The 21,644-nt window shown below is 39.5% G+C and overlaps 1 protein-coding gene across 11 annotated transcripts in view; it reads right to left on the bottom strand.

Annotated features, from left to right (window-relative positions):
- Nucleotides 1–21,094, bottom strand: part of AVL9 (AVL9 cell migration associated) — a 65,998-nt gene extending 44,904 nt beyond the window's left edge. For all 11 annotated transcript variants that reach the window (XR_002825445.1, XR_002825447.1, XR_002825444.1 and 8 more), the window contains exon 1: nucleotides 20,802–21,094. Coding sequence is in view for 4 of the 11 variants with exons in the window: in XM_023739599.1 (XP_023595367.1) it covers nucleotides 20,802–20,894 (93 nt within the window). In the remaining 7 variants the exon portion in view is untranslated. The remainder of the gene's footprint in view (nucleotides 1–20,801) is intronic.
- Between the last annotated feature and the right edge of the window lie 550 nt (nucleotides 21,095–21,644).

The raw sequence follows: 21,644 nt of genomic DNA on the forward strand, positions 1-21,644 counted from the left end.
GTTAAATCAAGATGAAGGTTTGCTCCCCATCACTTGGCACCCTTGCTCCCAATACTTGTAGCTTTGAGTTCAGGGTTTTGATGGAGTTCTGCTAGGGGGAAGCAGGGGAGGACTGGCCAACACTTAGGTGATTCTGAGTATGAGAACTGACCACAGAACTTTCAATGAAGTCTCTCTAACATTCTGTCTTGTGGAAGTAACATTTTTAGCATGCATCCCCAGTTTCTAGCATTCCCTGCATTTATTAGCTTTTTCTGTTTCCATTTCTTTTTGTTATTTTAATGAGACTTTTGGAGATGAAGGCAGAATAGATAGGGTTTAGGTTACTATCTTGACTCATAAATTTGAGATGTCTTATGCTTTGTTTTTCTTTCAAAGTGTATCTAAACAGGAATTTACATTTACATTAGTAACATACACACTAAAATTGGAACAACATAAGAATCACATTTACATCTCATCTGTAATGTACAAAGATGTGATGATGGCTCATCTGCTCACATTTCAATGGAATCAAGCTGCCACTTGAGTCACAAGGGTCTTTTTAAGGGGAGACAGAAGAGTTAGCGATAGAGATCTGATGCTATGGGGAAATTATTAAATGACTCAGGAAGCATCAAAAGAAGACGGAAGGGATACACAGAGTTACTGTTCCAAAAAGAACTGGTCAACGTTCAACCATTTCTAGAGGTACCATATGAGCAGGAACCAATGGCACTGAATGAAGAAGTCCAAGCTACACTGAAGGCACTGGCGAAAAACAGGGCTCCAGGAACTGACAGAATACTAATTCAGATGTTTCAACAAATGGATGCAGCACTGGAAATACTTACTTGTCTATGCCAAGAAATCTGGAAGACAGCTACCTGGCCTACTGACTAGAAGAGATCTATAGTTACGTCTATTCCCAAGAAAGGTGATCCCACCGAATGTGGAAATTATTGAACAATATCATTAATATCACACGCAAGTAAAATTTTGCTGAAGATCATTCAAAAGCAGCTGCAGAAGTATATCGACAGGAAACTGCCAGAAATTCAAGCCAGATTCAGAGGAGGACATGAAACCAGGGATATCATAGCTGATGTCAGATGGATCCTGGCTGAAAGCAGAGACTACCAGAAAGATGTTTACCTGTGTTTTATTGACCATGCAAAGGTATTCGACTGTGTGGGATCATAACAAATTATGGATAACTCTGCGAAGAATGGGAATTCCAGAACACTTAATTGTGTTCATGAAGAACCTGTATACAGATCAAGAGGCAGTCATTCGAACAGAACAAAGGGATACTGCGTGGTTTAAAGTCAGGAAAGGTGTGCGTCAGGGTTGTATCCTGTCACCATACCTATTCAGTCTGTATGCTGAGCAAATAATCCGAGAAGCTGGACTATATGTAGAAGAACGGGGCATCAGGATCAGAGAAAGACTCATTAACAACTTGAGTTATGCAGATGATACAACCTTGCTTGCTGAAAGTGAAGAGAACTTGAAGTACTTACTGATGAAAATCAAAGACTACAGCCTTCAGTATGGATTACACCTCAACATAAAGACAACAAGTCCTCACAACTGGACTAATAAGCAATATCATGATAAGCAGGGAAAAGACTGAAGTTGTTAAGGATTTCATTTTACTTGGATCCACAATCAACATCCATGGAAGCAGCAGTCAAGAAATCAAAAGATGCACTGCATGGGGCAAATCTGCTGCAAAAGACCTCTTTAAAGTGTTGAAAAGCAAAGATGTCACCTTGAAGACTAAGGTGCACCCTACCCAAGCCATGGTGTGTTCAATTGCCTTCTATGCATGTGAAAGCTAGATGATGAGTAAGGAACACTGAAGAAGAAATGACACCTTTGAATTGTAGTGTTGGAGAATGTTGACTATACCATGGACTGCCAAAAGAACGAACAAGTCTGTCTTGGTAAAGTACAACCAGAATGCTCCTTAGAAGCAAGGATGGCGAGACTACATCTCACACACTTTGGACATGTTGTCAGGGGTGATCAGTCCCTGGAGAAGGGCATCATGGTTGGTAGGGGGTCAGCGAAAAAGAGGAAGAACCTCAATGAGATGGACTGACACAGTAGTTGCAACAATGGGCTCAAACATAGCAATGAGTGTGAGGATGGCACAGGATGGGGCAGTGTTTCGTTCTGTTGTACACAGGGTCACTATGAGTTGGAACCAACTCGATGGCACCTAACAACAATGCTTGCAATGCTACACTGCTGGCTTTGAAGGTGGAGGAAGGAGTCGTGAGCCAGAAAAGTGCAGGTGGTCTCTAGAAGTTGGAAAAGTAAAGAAAATGGATTTTCTCCTACAGCCTCCAGAAGGAATGCAATCCTGCTCCAGAACTCTGAAATAATAAATCTGCATTGTTTTAAGCCACCAAGTTTGTGGAAATTTGCTACAGTAGCGGTAGAAAACTCATATTGCTAAATTTAACAAGCAAGCAGAATATCAGTAGATATAGTATAATCCTATTTATACTGTAATTCCATTTATGTAAAAAATTTATTAACCTATATATGTATATACACACATGTAAAATACGCATACATGTACGTGCTCGTAAATGGATTTTAAAAACACACTTGAAAAGATAAACCATACTGTTAGCAGAGGTTTTATTTCTGGAGAGAAGAACAGGCTGGGGATTAGAGATAAAGGGAACAATTCCAGCAAACTTTTTTACCCCCAACTTTTTGTTTTGAGAGGAGCCCTGGCTGCGCAGTGGTTAAAGCGCTCGGCTGCTAATTGAAAAGTCAGCGGTTAGAACCCCACCAGCTGCTCCGCATGAGAAAGATGTGGCAGTCTCCTCACAAAATTAACTGGATTCCATTCACTTTGTTCTCAGAACAAAAGACTGCAGGGGAAGAGGAGGTTACAAGGAAACAAAAACAAAAACCCAAAACAAATAATATATGAGTGTGAACTCTGTGTGCTTCAGAAGTACCCTTTGTTCACTTTTTAATAATGCAACATCCATTCTACTGTCAGAGAACCATGTAACAGAAGAGAACCCACACTGCCAAACTACAAGCACACAAAGTAAACACACCCATGGACCCCACAGGAAACCCTGGGGGCGTAGGGGTTAAGAGCTACGGTTGGCAGTTTGAATCCACCAGGTGCTCCTTGGAAACTCTATGGGGCAGTCCTACCCTGTCCTATAGGGTCACTATGAGTCGGAACCGACTCAACGACAACGAGTTTGGTTTTGGAAACCCTGGTGATGTAGTGGTTAAGTGCTATGGCTGCTAACCAAAAGGTCAGCAATTCGAATCCACCAGGCACTCCTTGGAAACTCTATGCGGCAGTTCTACTCTGTCCTACAGGGTCGCTGTGAGTTGGAATCGACTCAGTGGCAGTGGTTTGGTTTGGGGTTTATGGACCCCACAGACATGGTACAACATAACTTACTGCGGGGAGGACAGTGCTTCCCAGGAAATTCTGGGCCAGCTGCTCTGCCTCTTTGCTCCCTATCTGGGCATCGCATGATGGATTTTTTCCCCTTCACGCAGCAGCACAGAGTACTTGTTTTCGTAAGTCGCAACGTTTCAGCACCAAAGTCAAGGCTCTGTCATATTTTCCCTTAAAAAACAAAACAACAACAAAAACAAACCAACCCCTGGACCTAGGTGACTTATGTTTTCCCTCAGTTATGCTTCCCTCCTAAATCTCCTGGAGAGTCAATACTACACCACCACTCTGTTATATTAAAAAACCCAAACCCATTGCCATCGAGTCAATTCCGATTCATAGCGATCCTACAAGACAGAGTAGAACTGCCCCACAGACTTTCCAAGCAGAGCCTTGTGGATTCGAACTGCCGACTTTTTGGTTAGCAGCCGTAGCACTCAATCACTATGCCACCAGGGTTTCCATTATATAGCAGCAGCAAATGACCATATTTGTTGCCTATTTATTTTTGAAACTGCTTGTGCTTAATTAACATTTCTGTACCTCAGCATCGTTATTTTACAGTTTTACTGCACACTAGATGCCACAGAAATAAAATGTATACAGTACTGTAAAACGGTACTATTGAGATTTACCAAAAACAAGTTTGTTTCTTTAAGTTAAATGGAAACATATATTTTAAAAAATTTGCTTTTATATATGTAAATGAATAAAAGGCTGTTCTGTTTTTTTCTAGAATTAAAGAGATATTTTACTATTCCTTTTTTTTTTTGGCAAAATGAGGTGCCTGGATTATGAACAAGACGACAGATGATGTGCATTTTGTTTAATTTAAATGAAGAAATTTACTCTTTTTATAGTGTTAAAATATATATCACAACAATTTTGCTGTTTCAACCAGTTTTAAAGTGTACAGTTCAGTGACGTTAATCACATTTAACATGTATGCCACCATCATCACTATCCATTTCCAGTCACCACTATCCATTTCCAAAAAAATTTTTATCACCCAAAATAGAAATCCAGTACCCCTTAAGTAATAACTCCCCATTTCCTGCTCCCCCATGCCTGGTAATCACTGATAAGCTTCTGTCTATGCATTTCTTGTTCCAGTATTTGTAAACCATACAGTATTTGTTCTTTTGACTTTTAAATCTGACTCAAGAAAAATTTACTTTTTATATAGTTGTGAATTCCACTACAGTGAATCAGAATCATATCAAGATTCCATTATATAGAAAAAATGATATTTTTCTGGTGTCAACATAACAATATGAATGAAACTGATTTTCATACTAAAGGTACCTGAGGCACTAAAATTAAGACGTTAACATTTTGTTTTTCTGCTTTAAAAACATCAGACTTTTACACAGTGTCCTAGTTTTCTAGAGCTGCTGCATCAGAAATACCACAAATGGCTTTAAAGAACAGACAAATATTTTCTCATAGCTAAGGAGGCTAGAAGTCAGAATTCAGGACACCAGCCTAGGGGAGAGCTCTCTGACAGCTATGTGGGAAGACCCTTGTCTGTTTCAGCTTCTGTAGCCTCCAGCATTCCTTTTTGGTTCCTTGGTGACCTTCATGTGGCATCTATCTTTCCACCATTTTGCTTGCTTCTGTGTCTAATCTGAGAAAGATGTGGCAGTCTGCTTCCGCAAAGATTACAGCCTTGGAAACCCTATGGGGTCACTATGACTTCATGGCAGTGGGCTTGTATTTTGAGTTTGGTATCTAATCTGCTGTTTTTATAACTCAGAAGTGATCAGGTTTAGGACACACCTACACTGATACGGCATCATTAACATAACAAAGAAAATCCTACTCACAAACGGGATTACATCCACAGGTACAGGGGTCAGCATTCCAATACATATTATGGGGGTAGTTGTTGCTGTCGGGAACCCTGGTGGAGTAGCGATTAAGTGCTAGGGCTGCTAACCAAAAGGTTGACAGTTCGAATTCACCAGGCACTGCTTGAAAACTTTATGGGGCAGTTCTACTCTGTCCTATAGTGTCACTATGAGTCAGAATTGACTCAACAGCAACAGGTTTGGTTTTGGTTTTTTTGTTGTTACTTAGGTGCCATTTAGTCTGTACGGGGACACAACTCAATCCACAACATTCCACCTTGTGGCCTCCCAAAATTTATATCCTTCCCATATGCAAAATACATTCACCCTATCACAACAAATATACATACTCATTAGCATGAAACAGTACACGTTCACAGCCACTTAAAGTAGAACTTCACAGAATCATTCTTTTAAATGTATATTTCTTCTAGGAAGAAAAAATCTTTACTATCTAAACACGAATAGTGAAATGGCGAAACTCTACTAACAAGTATTCATCAACATTAATGTTACTGCTAGGTGCTGTCGATTCTGACTCACAGTGACCCTATGTACCACAGAACGAAACACTGCCCAGTCCTGTGCCATCCTCACAATTGTTGCTATGTTTGAGCCCACTGTTGCAGCCACTGTGTAAATACATCTCATTAAGGGTTTTTTTCAATGATCCTCCACTTTACCAAGCATGATGTCCTTCTCCAAGGACTGGTCCCTCTTGATAACATGTTCCAAGCACGCCATCCTCTTTTCAAAGGACCATTCTGGCTGTACTTGTTGCAAGGTATTTGTTTGTCTGGCAGTCCATGATATATTCTCTGGTGTTCCTTATTCATTGTCCAGCTTTCCCATGCATAATGAGACAAATGAAAATACCATGGTTTGGGTCAGGTGCACTTTAGTCTTCAAGGTGACATCTTTGCTTTTCAACACTTTAAAGAGGTCTTTTGCAACAGATTTGCCCCATGCAATGTGTCTTTTGATTTCTTGACTGCTGCTTCCATGGGTGTTGATTATGGACCCAAGTAAAATGAAATCTTTGACAACTTCAATCTTTTCCCCATTTATCACGATGTTGCTTATTGGTCCAGTTGGGAGGATTTTTGTTGTCTTTATGTCGAGGTGTAATCCATACTGAAGACTGTGGTCTTTGATCTTCATCAGTAAGTGCTTCAAGTCCTCTTCACTTTCAGCAAGCAAGGTTGTGTCATTTGCATATCGCAGGCTGTTAATCAGTCTTCCTCCAATCTTGATGCCCCATTCTTCTTCATATAGTCCAGCTTCTCGGATTATTTGCTCAGCATACAGACTGAATAGGTATGGTGAAAGGATACAACCCTGACACACATCTTTCCTGATTTGAGACCACACAGTATCCCCTCGTTCTGTTTGAATGACTGCCTCTTGGCCTATGTACAGGTTCCTCATGAGAACAATTGTCTGGAATTCCCATTCTTTGCAATGTTATCCATAACTTGTTATGATCCACACAGTTGAATGCCTTCACATAATCACTAAAACACAAGTGAACATCTTTTTGGTATTCTCTGCTTTTAGCCAAGATCTACCTGACATCAACAATGATATCCTTCGTTTCATGTCCTCTTCTGAATCCAACTTGAATTTCTCGAAGTTCCCTATTAATGTACTGCTGCATACGTTTTTCAGTTATCCTCAGCAAAATTTTATTTGAATGTGATATTAATTAGGTTGTTTGATAATTTCTGCATTCTGTTGGATCACATTTCTTTGGAATGGGCACAAGTATAGATCTCCTTCAGTCAGATGCCCAGGGAGCTGTCTTCCAAATTTCTTGGCATAGATGAGTGCCTCCAGTGTTGCATCTGTTTGTTCAAACATCTCAATTGGTATTTCATCAATTCCTGGCGTCTTGTTTTTCACCAATGCCTTCAGTGCAGCTTGGATTTCTTCCTTCAATACCATCAGTTCTTGATCGTATACTACCTCCTGAAAAGACCGAACGTCAACCAATTCCTTTTGGTATAGTGACTTTGGGTATTCCATCTTCTTTTGATGCTTCCTGTGTCGTTCAATATTTTACCTACAGAATCCTTCAATACTGCAACTTGACGCTTGAATTTTTTCTTTAGTTCTTTGAGCTTGAGAAATGCCAAACGTGATCTTCCCTTTTGGCCGTATTCTGGAAAGTTGTTCTGAAACTAGTGAAGAACTGAAGGAATCTTGCATCTTTTTTTTTTTTTTTTTAAATCTGCTTCTGTTTAAAAAGCCAACATTCCTCTGCTCCGTAAGTGTTCTGCATTTGAGGTGTAGTGAAATCTTTGCTGTTTACCAGATGTAACGTTTTAGTTCCTTACAAACAGAGTGAAGGGGGTAAGCATGTGCAAAAACTAACATTGAAATTTTTAAAATCCAGCAGCAGAGTGAGTGAATCTTATCTTTTGTTCATTGTTGGTGGCTTTAAAAAAAAAAAAAAAAAAATCCCTCCATGTAATTATTATCAACGCCTTGCTTTTTTGGTCACTGTAACATGGGGTGGGGAGGGCGGTCAGACAGGGAGGAAGAGTAAAAATAACAACAGTCTACATGTCCCTGACATTATATTTAGAGCAGTGTGCAGGATGTAATGCTTTTTAAAAATGTTTTATGATTTTTAAAATAAATTCAGTGAACCTATTTTTGGTGGTCATTTTTTTTAAAGACAATTATTTTTCAAATGGCTGAATTCCCCAACCCACCCCTAAACACGGTATTTGATTTTTAGCTCCTCTGCTGGATATAAGTCTATCTCTTCTTGGACACAGGCAAAACATCTTGGCAAATTCAGTGCTGGTGACTTGATGTCTGAAAGTCCACTGTTTGGGGAAAAAATTCCATCACACACATTCCTGTTTATAATAAGTCTGGGCTTTTTTGTTTGTTTTTGCAAACGCTTGCCCCTACTTTGCAAAAATTTTCTATGTTAGTAATGGTGATGAACCCAGATGAGGAGCAGTACTATAAACTGAGTAGTGGTGTTAAGTGTATACCTGATGCCTGATTTCAGCAGCAAGTTTTATTAATCAAATAATACTGGGTTATGGAAGTGACTGATGCTAAATAAATTCTGATTATTTTTATAACTTCTAACCTATAGACTTATTACACTGTCAACCTGCTAGTGTGTATTAAACTGCAGAATATATATACTTGTTTTTCCATTAACGTTAATGATACAAATATACCTGATATGCACATAAAATGACTCTATTTTAAGGATTTCGCATTCGTCGAAAACATCAGTAGCTGCAGATCTACAACTCACATAATCTGATATGGATTCAATGCAGTTTGATTTTTAAGTGTTTGAGACCAATAAGATAGTCTCATTTCCTTTCCAGTAATATCAGATTAGTTTTAAAGAGCTACTTTATGTAAAGCTAAACAGCTTTGAATGTGTTTACTAATTACGAGCGCCTAATTAAAAGTGAAAAACTGTCATGAAGGATCTTAAATGTATTTGACTTAACCAGGATCTTTTATGTTGTAGAAATCTAGAGCTCCTGTATTATCCTGGGTTCCACTTTAGCCATGCAGCCACAAATGTGTATAACTACGTGAGAAAAGCTCAACTTTCATAGACTTAAATAACGCCCCCCCCCCCAAAATACAAACTTTTAAAATAAAATGCTTTTTATTTGTAATAGCCCAAAACTGGAAATAAACCACACGTCCTTTAACAGCAGAATGGGTAAATAAATCATGGTATATTCATACAATGTAATACTACAGAGCGACTACTAACATAAGCAACAAGATGAATCTCAGACATAACACTGAGTGAAAAAAGTCAGACACAAAAGAGACTACACTAGTCTATGGTGACATAGGGGAAGAACAGTGGTTACCTTTGGGTGGGTACTGACTGGGATGGGGTACAAGTGGGAACATTCTAAAGTGCTGGAATCGTTCTATATCTTGACTTGGGTGGTGTTTACATGGATGTATACTTACGTAAAAACTTATTGAGCTACACCCTTAAGATTCGTGTATTATTATTCATAAGTTTAATTTTCATAATTGTTCATAACTTGTTTTCAAAGTGAAAAAAACCACTTTACTTAACGGAAATTTATGATCTCAGTACGTAAGTTACATGAGCATCCAAGAGAGGTCTCGGTTCCCATACTTAACTGTGGCTTTTATGTCTCCGAAGATACCCCATGTCTTAGTTATCTAGTGCTGCTATAACAGAAACACCACAAGTGGATGGCTTTAACATAGAGAAATTTATTTTCTCAGTTTACTATGCCAGAAGTCCAAATTCATGGTGTTAGTTCCAGGGGAAGGCTTTCTCTATCGGGTCCGGAGGAAGGTCCTTGTCATCAATCTTCCCCTGGTCGAGAAGCTTCTCAGCACAGGGACCTTGGGTCCAAAGGACAAGCTCTACTCCCAGCGCTGCTTTCTTGGTGGTATGAGGTCCCGCCGTCTCTCTGCTCACTTCTCTCTTTATATCTCAAAAGACATTGGCTTAAGACATAATCTAATCTTGTACATTAAGTCCTGCCTCATTAACATAACTGCCACTAATCCCATCCTACTGACATTAACATTACAGAGACAGAATTTACAACACACGGGAAAATCACATCAGATGATAAAATGGTGGAAAATCATACAGTACTGGGAATCGTGACCTAGCCAAGTTGACACGTATTTTTGGGGGACACAATTAAATTTATGACACCACGCTCTTGTAGAACAATACATGATGATCATAAGAAATGGTCAGAGCCATTGTTTCTTTGAATTACTTTTTTCTAAATTACATGCTTTCAAGTTTCAAAATTTAAAGAAAGCAAATGGAGAATTGTTGCGAAATCCTAGCTCTGCACAAGTACAAAGGGCTTAAAGATTAAGAAAGAAAATCATATGAATAAAAGAGTTTTGGAAAAAGCTCTTTAAAATTCTTTAAGGATGGAGGGTTTTATTTGTGATTTGCTATGGGGTAAAAAGTCCCCCCCCAACTTTTAAATCATTTAGATTTGAGATACAATTACAAAGTATAAAATGCAAAGATCTCACATGTACAGAGTTCATGGATTTTGACGATTTATACATCCACGTGGCCACGACCCCATCAAGATATGGAACATTTCCATCATCCCGAAAGTTCTCTCGTGCTCTGTAGATTTCTATCACCAGACGTTAGTTCTGCCTGTCCTTAAATTGAAGGGCATATTTCTGAATGTACCCTCTAATGATGGATATGCAGTAAATTATTGCTGATTTCACCTCTGACTCCTGAAAGGGAGGGTACCTATTCTAAAACCCTCATTTTACAGACGAAGAATCTGAAGTCCATAACCATTAGCCAACTTGCCCCAGGTTACACATCCAGTAACCATCAGGGCCAAACTGAAACTCAGGTCTCTTAATTCTCAGATATAATCTGCTGTTGCTCAAGTAGAGAGTGGTTAAAGAAAATCTGAGCTGAAAGTATAAATGGATCCTGGAGATATTGTATATAAAGTTCCTCTATCAGAGGAGAGATAGGACAAGGATTTGTACAAAACACAGGTGGAATGACAAAGATCTACACTGGACTGATTTTCTGAATGTTACTTATCTCTAGGTTATGGAAAATATGTGCAAAGATAATATCAAAGCTACAAAAAATTTTTCTTGCAGGCAAAAAAAAAATAATGAGAAACTTCCTAACAAATTATTAAATCATTTTAATAAACTTTACCCTAGCCATCTTGTACATCAATTTATTTTTAACATTTCACAATAGTAAACTTTCACATGGCAAAAAAGATATCCTAGTTTCTGGGGGATACACCATATCCACCAAATGGAGTCGAAATTACTAGTATCACCAGTGAAGGCCATGGGGGCAGGAATAGGTTTTATTAGCAATCCTCCAGTAATCCACATATATAAATACATACTTTGTGACAATAAGCATCAGTGATATGAAGAAAATACAAGTACAGAAGGCCATAATTTCAAATCTAAATGGACAACAAAGCATAGCTTATTCAGCAGTCGGACTTCTGACAATTTTAGATTACCTAGAACACTGCCAAGAACCAGAAATATGCAAGAAAAGCATCCAGCCATCATAAAACTCCCTATGATACACTAAGGAGAAAGCTTCAGGTCTCCTTTCAAAATCTATGACTAAGTCATTTTATTTTATATACAGTTCTAATAGATTTAGTATATGTGGTCTCCTAGTCCATGGAAGGAAACCCTGGTGATGTAGCGGTTAAGAGCCATGGCTGCTAACTAAGAGGTTGGCAGGTGAATCCACCAGGTGCTCCCTGGAAACTCTATAAGGCAGTTCTACTCTGTCCTATAGGGTCTCTATAGTCAGAATCGACTCTACGGTAATGGGTTTGGTTTTGTTTCTTGTCAGTCCATGGAAGAGAAAAAGCAGTAAATAAGAAAGCAGAGAGGGGAAAATCTGAAAACTCCAACGGCGCTATGTATAGTGTCAGCGCTGAGAAGTAACTGCCAACATCTATGTCACCTCTCTCTACTCTGGCCCAGCTGAGTCACAGTCATGTGCAAAACACTGTATGCTAAAATAATCTGAGAATGCCACAGTACAATGACTGATGTTTATTAAGAAGACAGAGTCATCCAGACTAAAATTGTGTTTAATACATTGTTTCAAAATCCATTGAAAAAAGACCTCCATTAAAAAAAAAAAAAAAGAAAGGTTAAAATGAAGTCTCCGCATTGGAAAAAGAAGGGTACTATTAGCCAAGGATGTTCTTTGCAGCACTGTGAGAAATTTGTGAAAAATCAGAATGCCACCTATGTGTCTAAAACTGTGACCAGTTAAATAAAACTATTTCTATAAAACAGAATACTATCTAGCAATTTTTAAATGTTGTAATTTAATATTTATTAATATAAAAAGATATTAATGGTATATTGCTAAATGGGGTCTCCATGAATTGACTCCATGGCAACCAACAACAACTTTTGTTACAGAGAAAAAGGCAGGTCATAAAACTTATGATACAATTTTGAAAGAATTTTATTCATGTTCAAAGAAAAACAACTAGAAGAATATTCATATCAAAGTTTTAGGAACAGATTTCTCTAGGGCACAAGATTACAAGTGTTCTTCTACTTCTTTTTTTGCTTTTTTTTTCATTTTTTCTACTATGGTGAGCACATATTCTGATGGTGAAAAATGCTATTTTTAACTAAGATAGCTAGAACATGATTTAAAAATTGCCAAAAATATCAGTTTATATAACATCCTCTCAAAATATCTTAGGGAGAAACCGAATTTTTAATCTAACAGCATACTGTTGTTAGGTGTCATTGAATCATTCCTATTCATAGGGACCCTAAGTACAACAGGGAACACTGCCTAGTCCTGCGCCATTCTCACAATCATTGCTATGTTTGAGCCTACTGCTACAGCTATTGTGTCAATCCATCTTGTTGAGGGTCTTCCTCTGTTTGCTGACCCTCTACTTTACCAAGCATGATGTGCTTCTCCAGGGACTGGTCCCTCCTGATAACATGTCCAAAGTACGTGAGATGAACTCTCACCATCCTCGCTTCTAAGGAGCATTCTGGCCGTACTACTTCTAAGACAGATTTGTTTGTTCTTCTGGCAGTCCATGGTATATTCAACATTCTTCGCCAACACCATAATTCAAAGGCATCAATTCTTCTTTGGTCTTCCTTATTAACTGTCAAACTTTTGCATGCATGAGGTGACTGAGAATACCACAGCTTGGGTCAGGCGCACCTCAGTCCTCAAAGTGACATCTTTGCTTTTTAACACTTTAAAGAGGTCTTTTGAAATTTGTCTAATACGCTGTTCGATTTCTTGACTGCTGTTTCCATGGGCATTGATTATAGGTCCAAGTAATATGAAATCTTTGACAACTTCAATATTTTCTCCATTTATCATGAGGCTGCTTATTGGTCCAGTTGTGAGGATTTTTGTTTTATGTTGAGGTGTAATCCATACTGAAGGCTGTAGTCTTTGATCTTCATCGGTAAGTACTTCAAGTCCTCTTCACTTTCAGCAAGCAAAGTTGTGTCATCTGCATTATCGCAGGTTGTAAATGAGTCTTCCTCCAATCCTGATGCTCTGTTCTTCCTCATATAGTCCAGTTTCTTGGATTATTTGCTCAGTGTACAGCCTGAATAAGTATGGTGAAAGGATACAAACCTGACGCATACCTTTCCTGATTTTAGACCACACAGTATCCTCTTGTTCTGTTCAAACAACTGCCTTGTGGCCTATGTATAGGTTCCGCATGACCACAATTAAATGTTCAGGAATTCCCATTTTTCACAAGGTTATCCATAATTTGTTATGATTCACACAGTCGAATGCCTTTTCATAGTCAATAAAACAAAGGTAAACATCTTTCTGGTATTCTGTTTTTAGCCAAGAGCCATTTGAAATTAGCAATGATACCCCTCGTTCCACACCCTCTTCTGAATCCAGCTTGAATTTCCAGCAGTTCTTGTCAATGTACTGCTGCAACCATTTTTGAATTATCTTCAGCAAAACTTCCTTGTGTGTGATACTAATGATACTGTTCGATAATTTCCGCATTCTGTTGGATCACCTTTCTTTGGAATGGGCACAAATATGGATCTTTTCTAGTCCGTTGACCAGGTAACTGTCTTCCAAATTTCTAGGCAAAGATGAGTGGGCGCTTTCAGTGTTGCAAGTGTTTGCTGAAACATCTCAATTAATATTTCATGAATTCCTGAAGCCTTGTTTTTTGCCAATGCCGTCAGTGCAGCTTGGACTTCTTCATTTAATTCCACCGGTTTTTGATCATATGCTACCTCCTGAAATGGTCAACGTCGACCAATTCTGACAGCATCTTAACGGAAAAATATAATACAGCAGCACCAGTTTTATTCAAAATTATTAAGTAGATAAAGACAACTCTCTATGCCTTCCTCTTCCTCTCATAGTGTTCATCTCTAGTAGGTCAGGGCCCTTCTGTGGTCTTCCCCTATCTAGCAAAAACTGTGTTCAGTAAAGGACCTTAATGACATTAGTAACATGAAGGAGAAGGTTACCTGAGGTGTGTAAGCATTTTACTAAGGATCAAAGGCTTAAACCAAAGGAATAAAATTAGGCACTTTCTACCTAGCTGGGAAGAATCTTTAGAGGACAAAGGAAATTTCCTGATATTTCTAAATTTCCATTACACAGGTTGACACTTGGCTGAGGCATGATGCTAGGTCTGAATGAAAACTATTCCACTGTTCTAAGTGTTAATGTTGCTGCTCTGCAAAATCAGAGATCACCATTTCAGCATATACAAAAAAGCACACCCCAAATCAGAAAAAGACTATCACCAAAATATTAAAGCTCAAGAAATGAATGTACTATGGAGTGCCAGAAAATGCAATACTGTTTCAGGATAAAGTTTCTCTGAAGCTTGGCGTCAGGTGCCGTCAAGTTGATTTTCAACTCACAGTAACCCCACAGGACAGAGAAGAACTGTCCCACAGGGTTTCCTAAGCTGGAATCTTTCTGGAAGCAGATCATCGGGTCTTTCTCTGGCTGAGTGGGTTCCAAGCCCTCCAACCTTTCAGTTAGCAGTCAGCGCTTAATCATTGCTACCAGGGTGCCTTAAAGCTAGTAGGTAAAAAAAGAATCTTGAGATAATATTACTCTTCCCTAAACTCTTGTTGTTCAGTGCCGTTGAGTCACGTTCGACTCACAGTGATCCCATGTGACAGAGCAGAACTGCCCATAGGGTTTTCTTGGCTGTAATTTTTACTGAAACAGGAGCCCTGGCAGCGCAATGGTTAAGTGCTCAGCTGCTAACTGAAAGGCCAGCGGTTTGAATCCATTAGCAGCTCCCCAGGAGAAAAGTCCTGGTGATCTGCTCCCATAAAATTTATAGCCTATGAAACCCTATAGGGCAGTTCTACTCTGTTGTACAAAGTCACCACCAGTCGTAATCAACCTGATGGTACACAACAACAAAAATCTTCGTGGAAGCAGACTGGCTGGTCTTTCTCCCACAGAGCTGCTGGATGGGTTTGAACCACCAACCTTTTTGCTTACCCATTCACATCATCAGGGCTCCTTCCCTAAACTCTAACCTTCCAAAATTTTGTTCTTTCTGTTCCAAAGGCCTACTTGTTCCAGTAAGAATCACAAACACCACCCCTGAATGTTTCATCGTTCTCACCACAGAATTCCATCAGTAGTATATGCCAAACATGCTTGTCAGCTAGCCATCTGTCACCAAAACCTGAATGGGTTAGGACTTGAGTCTGTCAGTCTTACCTTAACATAGACCAAACCTGCTAATCGCCTCAACCCGTTCCTGAATTTGCAATGCAACATTCTGCTACCCTTGGAGATTTTCCTGTGACCAGTTCACTCAGACCACCAGGAAAATATGCCTCTCTCTTCACTGCTTCTATTCCAGTGTAAACATCAATCCTAGTTCTTTCATAATTCTTTTTTTTTCTTGAAGCACAGTCCAGTAAAACCAGTTTATTCAAGAATTACAACTACTAGCTGTGTATACAAAACCATGAACGCTATCGAAAAAGTGGTCACAATCAGGTAATTCCAACTTTTTAGGACATCACTTTGGAAAATAACTATTCCCTATTAACTGTTTAAAAAAGTTCAACCTACCTATTAAGAACAAAAGAGTTTATTTGATATACTTGACTATATTATTTAGCAAAACATTATGCTAACCTGACAAATATAGTTCATATTATTTACTGCTAAAAAGCAAATGTGGATGAAACAAAACTCTGGAACATATAATCCACAACAAGCAAACTTACACAGAGAAGGTGTCCATAAATTAGTTCATATCAAAGAATCTAATTTCAGGTTGAGTTTCTAAGGAAAAGAGTCCTTTGTCAAGTGCTAAATTAAAAAAAAAATTTTTCGGGCAAAGAGTTGGAATGAATATTTTATATTTAATCACTTTTCAAAACCTATTTTAAATGTCATGGTAGTACTTAAAATAAAATGTTCTAACATTAAGTATATAAAAAAACTAGAATAATCACCACAGCTAACATGTTATCTACAGAAATATTCACTCCTACAATAATAAATACAGAAAAAGATGATCAAGTGATAAAGTTAACAGATGTTCATTTTAATTTAAATGAAAGTATTTTTTCATTTAAAATACACCTGAAGACTTCAGAGGTGGAAAAAAATGTAAGAAAGAAAATGAACAAACACCTTCCACATGTCTAGTCTGTCTTCAACATAGCTGAATTAAGAGACTGCTTTCACCTGTGGTCCATGTGAAAAAACTGCTTTATCACAGCACTGAAGAGCACCTTTATAACAACAGATATTCTACAAAGATTTAGCACATTGCCTTACATTAAGCTGTCATGTTTAACCAAGCAGACTACTGGAAGGCATTACTTTCAAACAAAGGTTTTACTTTGGCTCACCTGAATCTAAAAGTTACAAATTATTACCATCTATGGGAATTTTCGTTATGATGGCACATCAGTGAATAATCTCTGTGTGTGGAAAGACCTGGTGATCAAGTGACCAGCGGCAATTCTGAATACTTGGAAGAGCAGTCTAGCAAAGCACCCTTACACAAACTAAAACCGTTTGAGGTCAGAGTCACAACTGCACGAGCCATGCACTTTTAATCCTTTACACCTGGAAGTTAAATCTTAAAAAGGGGAATGAGGTAGCTGACTAATCCATCCTGGAGGAAATCTTACATAACAAGAGCCTCTGAAACACCTGATATTCCTATCAGTTAGAAGGAAGTCTCTAGAAAAGTCATTCTGTCCAAGACTCATGCATGTAACACACACACTTTCGAAACAATGAAATGTATTTGGTTTGCGGGGCGGGGGGGACTAGGAAAACAGAGTTGTAGAACATGGAAAAAGACTTCTTTGCAGACGTGAAAAACATTACTTTAAGAACTAATACAACATATGTTGGAAATTTCAGTATACTTGCTCCTGTAATACTCCTCTTTCCCCACCAAAGTCAACATTGTTCTTGATGTTTTATAATAACTAAGACAAAAGAGAAAAAAAGTGGGGTAACAAAAAAAAAAAAAAAATTTACTCAAATTATTTTAGCATTGTTTTCCAATACAAATGCATATCCATTTACTGTCCTGTTCCAGCTAAATGTCTCTAGCAAAATTTCCATTGTTTTTGACTCAACTGACCTGTCAATTTCATCAGCCAACCCCGGGTGAGACTTTTTCATTCACTTGGTCTGTGACCTGACTGGACTGGTTGTGTCAGCACCCCCTACACACATCTGGTTAATACCACAGATGGTTTCCAATGAACATTTTTAGATTATCCATTCACCTAACCCCACCTCTCTTTACAGTCCAGAAATCCTAATGTCACCTGTCCAACCAACCTCCGTTAGACGAACAATGGAGAATTAACGGATTACTGGTAAACCAAAATTTTTCTGAGAAATGATAACGGTTTCACTAAAATTATAAATATTCGACTCTTGCAAAAGCTACAGAATATACACCTTTGGCTGACAGGTACAATTTATAGGAAAATTTTTTCTAAAAGACCTAAAAATGACCCTTTTTACTCACTATGCATTGTGACTTTGATTAACTGTATCACATTATCAACTTTGATTTACAAAACCAAGTGCAAGTTTGCACAACTATACCAAGTTAGGTAATGTCCCCATGTTTTTCCTGGGACCTCAAAATGTGACCTTATTTGCAAACGTAGTTAAGATGAGGTCATAATGAAGCAGGGTGGGCCCCTAATCCACTATGACTGGTGTCCTTGTAAGAAGAGACAGACACCCACAGAGGGAAGACGACTATATGAAGATGGAAACAGAGAGAGGAGTGATGCTGCAAACCAAGGAACACCCGAGGCTACCAGAAGCTGGAAGAGGCCAGGAAGGATTCTCCCCTAGAGGCATCGGAGGGAGGATGGCCTAGTCAACATCTTGATTTAGGACTTCTAGCCTCCAGAACTGTGAGAAATCGAATTTTTGCTGTTTTAAGTCACCCAGTTTGTTGTACTTTGTTACTGCAGCCTGAGCAAACTAATACAACAGGTTCTTAGCTCTTCATCTTCTGCCACAACACAAAACAGGAAGATGTTAAGGAAAAAAACTACTTTCTTCCAATCAGCAATAATAAAACAAACCACTTTGTACACCTGAGATAAAACAACCCATACTGGGTTTCTCACCTTTTATTGCATTGTGGCAGAATCCCTTGTATTCTCTTCCATTCTATCAATAACCAAGGTGAGTACTCAAGTATGTTTATTAAAAAAAAACTGTCATTGTCTCCATGAAGCACTATTTGGATTACCAAAAAAAAAAAAGAAAAAAAAAAATGACAAGGTATGTTTTTTACTTTTCTCCCAATAGTCTCCACCTAAAAATGCTGTTAAAAGAGATGTAGTTATAAAGATTTGGGACATCTGGGTCTCAATGTTAATACCAAACTAACTACATAAGTCATAACTTTTTTGGATTTCATTTTACTCTTCTGTAAATGTAAGGGAATTGGAGCAGATGATCTCAGAGGATCCCTCCAAGGTCTAAAATCCTTAAAAATCTAGTAGAGGAAAGTCAGGTAAAGTTTAAGCAATTTGGACTTGCTGGAGGTCATGGTAGGAATAGGCCAGGATGTTGTCCAGGTCTCCCAACTCCTAGCACAGTGCTCTTTTTACAAAACCAATCACTTTTATGTCAGTGCTGAAACCAAAGCCAGACAAATTCAAAAGAAATGTCATAGCATCCAAGGTGCTACTTCAGCCCAAAGTGCCTCTTTTATCTTACAATGTTTTTTCAGTTTTCTTTAAAATGTAAGCAACATTATATTTTATTTCAAAAAAGAAATAACTGTTCCTTTTTGGAAACACTATTTACTTTCCCCAATAACAAAGGCATAATATAACTGATCTCAGCTTTACCTTGGAAAAATCAAGAGATTTTAATCTATCTCTTACCAATATAGATATTTTCTTCTTTCTTGCCTTCAAAATTCTATTCAATTTGGTTCTGAAGTGGGCTCCTACTTCTTAATTCACCCTGAAAGACTCCTAAAATGCCATATGGCCAAGCAGAATAAACATATGGTGCCAGAAGCAATTCTAGCACTGACTTCAGAACTGTTTTGTGGTGTGACCTCAGCAAGATCATTCTACCTCCTTCAAGTTTCAACTACCTCACCCATATCCAAAGAAAGTTATAACTATTAAGTTCAGGGATGAAAAGTTTTAGATTTAAAGTATTAAAAATTTAATGATGATGGGCACTGTTTGCATGCCATGGTAGTCTCAAATATCTCTTTTCTTACCTCTAAAAATGGGGCTACATCAAAAAAATTTATATTCCACTGCTACTGGGTAGTTTTTTTTTTTTTTTTTTGGTACCACACTGAATAATGCCACTTCCTCCCTGGTATCTTCCCATAACATTTTTACCCGAGAGACAAGGAGTATATTTTAAAATTAAACAGTCTTTAAACCCAAACACAACTATCTTTTCACTCCATCACTTTTCTGTTATCATCCTCTGAAGAACTTAACTTTTGTCAATAAGTCTCCTAAAGTGTTACATTTTCTGTGAAATGAAAGAAACAAAATGCTGCATTACCTAGTGGTAGTAATCAGTACTTCTAATACTTGTAAAAACAATTTCAATTTGCTGTTTACTAGACATTATGACATCATTGCTTTCTAGTGTTTGCTCTCCCATTAAATAATCCTGTTTCTATTTTGTTCCCTTGCCTTCAAAACGTAGACTGCTAATGTTCCATTGTTCTCGTTCACCATTTAAAATGCTGGATTAAAGAATCAGTGAACAACCTTAAAAATGCCCATCTGTACATTTCATGCTCGGAAAATACACGTTCTCCTACTGCAACTGATCTGGAGAGATCAATCTCTTGGCAAAGGTAAGATCTGGAAAAAACGTCAAAGAGCAAAACTAAGCCTCAATGAGGGGAAGGGCCACAGTCAATAGACAACCCTAAATCCATACGACAGATTCTAGGACTTCCATCAAATAAAGGCATTTGTTTGGTCGATCTCCTCACAACGCCTCATGTGCTTCAACCAACATGAGGTATTTGTACGGAAGCCTAAAGTGTTCATTACCTTGAAAACGGGGCCCAAGTGCTGAATTTTTCTAAAGGCTCCCATTGCAAGTGAACACCCAAAAAACTAGTGGAGAGAGCGATGGGGAAAGGAGTGGGGCCGATCTTCGATACCTTCCTCCCACTTCACCAAAGGAGAATTTTTTAAAAAACTACTAACCCACACATACCAAATTAGCTCCTCCGCTGCTCATAATACCGTTTTCAGGGGCAGAAGAAAGAAGGGGTCGTGGGGGCTGGGCTTCAGGTTGCGAGAGGAGAGTGAGAGCGAGAGTAGCGGTAGAGAAGTCAAATTCACATACGAGGCCGCTGGGAGGATGGAGGACACGCGGAGGGAAGGCGGCGCGCCGCTGAATGGAGTGGGCGCCGGGCTGGGGGCGAGCGCCCGAACGGCCGGGTGAGGACGAGGACCCTTCTCACCTGGCAGCCCTTCTTGTGGTGAAAGCCGACCACCACGATGTGCAGTACGGGCCCCCGGGGGGCGCCATCGCCGTCCCTCCCGGCCTTCTCCATGGGCGGCTGCCGCAGGCCTGCACAGCGGGGACTTCACCCGCCAGGGGCGGCGGGCCGGACAGCCCCGCGGTCCCCAGGAGGACGGAGAGCCGGCGCACTCGCGATGTCAGCGAGCGCGCTTCATGAGGGCCGCGCAGGAAGCCCGGAGGCAGCAGACGAGCTCGCGCAACACCGCGCCGCTGCCCGGGGCCGCGACCGTTCTTGCTTCATCCGCTTCCGTAGCTTCCGGGCTGTCACCTGACGCGGCGAGACGGGGCGGGGCAGGACCTGACGGGGCGGGGCCCGGAGGAGCGGGCGGGGCACACCCGGGGGGCGGTACCGGGGCGGGGCTGGAGGGGGTGGCCGGGCTTCCGGCCTTACCCACCTGGTTGTTGCGCGGTACGGTCTCAAGTCTCCCTCGTCCTTCGCTGTTCTTAAGTTTCTGCCTCTTTTCTTTCTTCAGCTTACCTTTTAAACATCTTTTCTGTAAACTCTGATTGTCGGATTTCTTCACTTCTTACGGTCCTCTCAGAGGTTATCTACGGAAAATAGTGCCTATGCAAGCACTGAAATTGTAACCCCGTTAGTGAGGGTAAGGAGGGGCAATTCCTAAACTCCACCCCCGCGCATTTCAAGATGACTAAACGTTGATAGCGGCCTTGGAAATGCTTTTCCCTCTTGTCCCCCTTTTGTCAGGCTGCCTCAGTCATATTTGTGCCGCCCCGGAATGTTGTTCCGCGCCTTGCCTGACACCCCCTTGGACTTGCGTCT

This window comes from Trichechus manatus, unplaced genomic scaffold, assembly GCF_000243295.1.
Source record: "Trichechus manatus latirostris isolate Lorelei unplaced genomic scaffold, TriManLat1.0 scaffold00137, whole genome shotgun sequence".
NCBI lineage: Eukaryota > Metazoa > Chordata > Mammalia > Sirenia > Trichechidae > Trichechus > Trichechus manatus.